Source organism: Syngnathus typhle, linkage group LG3 (genome assembly GCF_033458585.1).
Source record: "Syngnathus typhle isolate RoL2023-S1 ecotype Sweden linkage group LG3, RoL_Styp_1.0, whole genome shotgun sequence".
In the NCBI taxonomy this organism is placed as follows: domain Eukaryota; kingdom Metazoa; phylum Chordata; class Actinopteri; order Syngnathiformes; family Syngnathidae; genus Syngnathus; species Syngnathus typhle.
Genome location: NC_083740.1, coordinates 6,328,937 through 6,334,846, shown reverse-complemented (window position 1 = coordinate 6,334,846; position 5,910 = coordinate 6,328,937). Strand labels below are relative to the sequence as shown.

The window sequence follows — 5,910 nt, the reverse complement described above, 5'->3', positions numbered from 1 at the left end:
CTGGCAAAAAAATCAAAACGACGCAGACGCCCATTTTAGAATCTTATAGGAAAGATGTTCATAAAAATATATACATCACAACTATATTTCATTGTTTTTCTTTTTAATTCAGTGTGCATGTACAACTGAACGGACTTTACAATCCACAAGACCCCTAGGTGATCTTGTGGTCACATGATGTTGACATTACAAGGAATGAACACAAGAAATCCTGACCGTTTGCTCTCGATCAACAAATGCTTTTTAAGCAAAAAGGCAGCAACCAGGATCATCATTTGTGTTGGGACCAAGCATATATTTTGCAAAGTGCAATGGACAATATCATTCACTACCCTGATGCTCAAATGAAATTAAATGTGAGTGACACAGAGGTCTATCAGTACTGAGCGGTTATTTTATATTATAGACTACAAGAATTCAAAACAATCAAGAAAATAGCTTCACGTTACAACAATGAGTTGTGTAGGTAGAGTTAAACTGTAACGTGTTTGGACAAGAATTCAGTCGGAATTTATTCATATGTGTTCTGGTAGGTTTTGAAGAAACAATATTGAGTTTAGAACCAGTGAAAAAAATACACTGAAAAATAAAACATTTTGTGGCTCACACAGCATTTTCATTTTTGTTTTTTAAATTTTCTCGGGTGTGTTTCAGTTTGACTTTTTGAGTGCTTTTGATAAGGTTTCCAACTAAATTCTCATAGGAAACGATTGCTCAGTACAAAAACGGTGCACAATAGGAATGATTGTGATCCTCACAGAGCATCTAGTGACACAAAAAAAGTACACTTTTTGTTTTAATCCACATTTTTTTAAACTCCATTTCAGTTCACTTATGTAACACTGACTGAACTCTGCGCCTATTTACAACCTGCCAATAAGGCTGTGTGATCTTAATGATGGGCAAGAAACAAACAAGCCTTGTACAACGCGTCAACTGGTCGCAGGTAGAGGAACACATGAAACCAGCGCAAATACTGTAAACCTATTTTGAAAAGTCAATGATTTTACTAAAAGAAAAAAAAAAATTACAGAAGAGGGCAGAGCAGAGCGTATCAAAGCTGCCCACTGTAACAGTCATAATTAAAAAGAGAAATTCAGAATCAGTTATTTGCTATAAGACGAGCAATAAAACACATGCACAATGTGAGATGGTTAAGACACGTTTGAAAGCACTGAAATGAAGCACAGTAAACATTTATAGTGTACATTTGTGTTCTTTTAGAAGGTTGACCTGCAAATGCTCGATAAGTCTTGGGAATTCTTGCTGAATGGCAGTTTTCCTTCACACAATGCTTTGCTTTTAACCCCCATCGGTAACAATTAAGGGTAGAGATACTAGTCATGCTTCTGAATGCAAATTAAGGTGCACTTTGCCTTTTCCAGTGAACCGTGATAAATCCTAAATGATGCCACACACTTAAAGAGTGAACAGGTACACATCTCTGGTAGCTAAGTCCAATCAGTAAAGCGAAAAGTCAAAGGTGCAAAGGTATCCCCCGGCAGTCAGGGTTCAGTTGATTTTGAAGAAAAAAGACAACCTATCTTACTGATTGCGCAAGTCTCTGGAGCTGTATGGAAAGCTCCACTAAGCAGTGAACAGGGCGATGCATTGTCTGACTAATAAACTAACAATCATGAAATGTTACCAGTCCCTATTATGATGTCTTTAGCTAACTTTGTTCAGGACAACTTTGTGACTTATGTGATGGCTAACCACCATGCTTGTTGCGCATGTGATCAAGGTTGACTTCAAGCATCCTTCTCAAAAGCTCTACATTAGCCCATTGGCCATGTTGCTGTTCTGCCATCGAAGACATGTGGTCTTGGAATGCTTGTAGAGGTGTGACGATTGGCTAAAACGCTTGCCGCACTTGAGGCAGGCGTAGGGTTTCTCTCCCGTGTGGACTCGGATGTGTTTCTTGCAGTCGGTCAGTGTCAGGAAGGTTTTGCAGCAGATCTTGCAGGCGTATTTGCGGGCACCCTCCACCACCAAGACGTTGTGTTCCGACAAAGCCTTCTTGCACTTGGATAGCACGTCTGCCGAGGCACGTGTCAGCTGAGGAGGGAGGGAGGTGGGCCTGCCGCTAGCCATGTTGTAGCCTGAACTCTCGTTAAGGAGCATGGGGCTTGCCAGGCTGGACGAGGAGGAGGCGGGATCCTGGAGGGCGCCGCCCTCCTTTGGGACGATGCGCCTGTAGCCGGGATAACCCAGAACGGTGGGGGTGGCTCCACTAGGACTTCGTGTTGGTCGCCCCAGGGAGTGCAGCCCCAGACTGGAGCGCTGGAAATCCAAACCATAAGGATCCACACCTCCGCGCCCTTCACTGCCCCCACTTCCTCTTGGGTTCCCATAACCGTCGTGAAGAGGGCGAAGGAAGAGGGAATCGGCCTCTATGTTGTTTCCAAAACGAGTGCAACCTTCACTGCTGAGTGGGCTGGACTGTAGCAAAGAGGACGGGGCAGAACTGGACGGTCCAGAAGCCTCCTGTCTCAACAGGAAGTTATGAGCAACAGCATCACCAGTGGTGGTGTTGGGAAGGTCATCCTCTCCACCCATCAAACCACTGCCACCACTCCCAAAATTCTTTTGGCCGAGGAAGTTGGAAATGTTGAAATCAGGTTTGCTGTTCAGCGAGTTACTACACCCAAAACCTCCTCTGCCTCTTCCCATGCCGCTCTTGAGGAGAAGTTGAGAGCCGGACTGCAGCAGCGAGTTGGAGCTGGGTTGCGGTTCTGAGGTGAAGCTGCGGTCGCTGCTCTCGGGACTCAGCTCCACCTTCTCCTCTTCCTCCTGGCTCACTGGTCCGGCCGGGTCACTGCCCTCCGCCTGTGATGTCACGTCACTAATTTCGTCTGCGGGCTCGGGTGAGCTCAGCGGCTCTTGTTTGACGAGCACCTGAAAAAGACCAGAGGTGCAGCGGACATTCAAGTGACAGGAAATCTATTCAGCCAACATGGTTTGTAACTCCAAAATGGATTGGACAAAATTATTGGCAATTGATCAAGATGGCGAAAAATGATTGTATGCAATGCTCCTTTAACTTGTAGTTTAAGCAAACGAGTGCTGGTAATTTAGAAATCTGGCTGTTGTATTCTTTATTAATTTATGCCTCAATCTTTTGGCGATCTGTTTTATTTTATTACTGTAAATTCCACATTTTTAAATTGGGCCTTAAATTGGAAATAAAAAAGAAAATACGCTTAATTAAACCAACAAAATTTACCTTCTGTTCTGGTTCTTCTTCCTCCTCCCCCTCGCTCCCTGATTTGATCTTCACCCTGTTGCTCTGGTGGTCCCCATCTTCTACATCCTCCTCCTTGCCCACTCCTCCTTGCATCATCCCCATGTCGTTCCCCACACAGCGCCCACTATCTGACTGGCTCGGCATCTGAGGATCGTCCTGTGCGGCACACAGCATGCCTGTATCCAGTTTGGAGTCATCCCCCATCTTGTGGGAATCTGGCGAGAGAAGCCCTCCTTCCTCTCGATCCGCAATTGCGCCCTCTTCCGAAAGTAACCCCAGGTTTGGGGCGGAGGGGCGCTGCCTCTGTCTGGGCCTCTCCTCTGTTAGGCCCGGTGAGGCTTTGCGCTTATGGAAGCGACGTACAGGGAATGAGGCTCTTTGCTCCACCACTCTGCTGTCTTCCTCAATCCCGCCTAAAGCGGAACTCACCAAGCTGAGGCCGAGCTGCTGCAGCAAGAAGGAGCGCTGCAACTTTGAGGTGGCGGCATTTGTGGCCAGGTTAGCATTGGTGGCTAGAGGGAGGTTACCCAAGTCTGCTACCTGCTGCCTGTGCCTCTGCTGCTCCTGTTGGTGGTGAGGCGGGGGTCTGTCACATGACGGGGACATGGGTAGGGTTCGCGTGGTCAGGTAGTGCTTGCAGGCTTTGACCACATTGTTGAGGTGCAGATGGGAGGCGGCGAGCAGAATGTCCATCACGTTGCTCTCACCGAGCATTAGGGTGGACGTGTACATCATGTCCACCAGGGCCGCAAAGGCTTCTGCGGTCACCACCTGCAAACACACAAGGCTGTTGATTGGTTGCATGCATTGTGCTAAAAGTGGAGCTCAACAGTAAATTTATGCCTTGCACTGGATAATAATTACCAATATTGAAAAAAAAAAAATGCTGTCTGTCCAGTTAATGAGTTAAGTCAAATTAATTTGCACAAAAGTGTCTCAAATGACAGCAACAAACCCAAATTTAACAAATATTAGCAGCACCCACCGATCTAGATCTTTTGTAATGGAAACAGTTTAGACTGTGAAACGAATCATCAGCGTTCTCACCTCGCTGTCCAGCTGGATCATATTCATGCTGGCATCTCCCTCAGCAACCGTGAACAATGCTCGAAAGTGGGTACTGCAGGCCGCCAGCACGGAGCGATGGGCCTTGAAATGTCGGCTGCCCACCACAATGACACAATCGCACAGCTGACCATGCAGCCTCTGATAGTTGAGCTGCTGGAAGATCTGCTCAAAGTGGCTTGGGAAGTCCATGCTCCTAATGATAACAGGATAGAAACAGGTTGATGGCAGATGAACATTCAGTTTCCTCCGCTGTTGTATTGCATTACAGTCAGTTGTCATTTTGCCTTTTTAGGGTCTCATCTTTACAAAAACATTTCACATTTTATTTCTCTGCCCGGCGAGCATATTCTGCTGTTGAACAAGTGGCAATGAAATAGGCTGGGCTGAAATCACCTTCATCTTTGTTATTTTATAAAGATTATTGTTTATATTAAGATTATTTATTTTATCGTTTTAGCTCAGTTACTCAGTACTTGAGTAGTTTTTCCATAGAGTACTTTCTTAACAAGTGATTTGGAAAAACACTTATTACACACTAAAATACCTCTTGTATATAAATTATGAAAACTGCACTTTGGACCCACCTCTAATAATAAATTTCCTAAAAAGGTCAAATATTACGGCAGATTGATAGATGGCAAACAAATAACAAATCCCCCGATTTACTATTACTTTGGTCGATCTACTCAACTTCCTGAGAGTGTCACAACACTTTTATCTAGAGGGCACAATCCATATGTGTCCCAGTAAATCGACTTGGCTATTAAAGATAAGTCTCATTTTGTATAAACTACAAGAGCATCCTTTCTTCATAGACGATAGCCTTGTAGCAGTGCCATTGACATATATGGCCAACAATTAGCTAGTTTGTTTTGACGCACAGGTAACGGATCAATTCATTGGAAATACACTGCAAATACAGGATGTCGTCGTAAAATTACCTTGACCAGCCAAAAGATGGATGAAAAATCAGCAGAATTCGGGCCCTGGCGAAGCTAAAGTTAGCTGGCTATTGACCAGCTAATTGCCAGCAAGGCAGGGTGATGAGAGGAGAAGCATTAAGTCAGCCAGGTTTATTTAGCGTCGGTTTAAATCGGCAACTTAAGTGTCTCGACGAGTTGAACTGTCGTCCAAGCTGGTTAAAATAAATCTTTACAGCCAGGATCCACGTCCCGTGGGGATTTACTCGTTTCTATGGCAGTCTGCCTTGTGAGGGGCGAGAGAGCCTAACGGGTCTTGTTCACTCCAGCAACTGTTACCTCCTCAGCGCATTGTAGTTGCATCCAGTGGGACTGGTAGGAATGAAAACTATTGATGGAACAGAGAGCGACGGATATGTGTGTTTTAAAAACAAGGATATAAACACAGTCATTCTATTTCATTGCCCTCCTCAGACAGATTTTCCCGACCAGACTCACAGGGCGGCGCTGTTCTCATTGACCTCGCTGAGGTGAGCATCCGCAGTTCAACGGTTGTCCACGAGGTGACACTACTGCGGACTCAACCATCGTTAACAAGATGACCGACATTAGCCATACATTAGCCATGCATTTGATTGATCTGCTTGACATTCTTTGTCTCCAAAATTTCAATCT

General features: G+C 45.0%; 1 protein-coding gene across 1 annotated transcript; it reads right to left on the bottom strand.

Annotated features, from left to right (window-relative positions):
- Positions 1-86: 86 nt before the first annotated feature.
- On the bottom strand, positions 87-5,764 carry LOC133151933 (zinc finger and BTB domain-containing protein 5). The gene is made up of 4 exons (XM_061275361.1): positions 5,257-5,764; positions 4,295-4,508; positions 3,227-4,018; positions 87-2,898 (listed from the first exon to the last, which is right to left on the bottom strand). Exons 2-4 carry the CDS (start codon positions 4,502-4,504, stop codon positions 1,774-1,776), a joined length of 2,127 nt encoding a protein of 708 aa, XP_061131345.1. The 5' UTR covers positions 4,505-4,508; positions 5,257-5,764; the 3' UTR covers positions 87-1,773.
- Between the last annotated feature and the right edge of the window lie 146 nt (positions 5,765-5,910).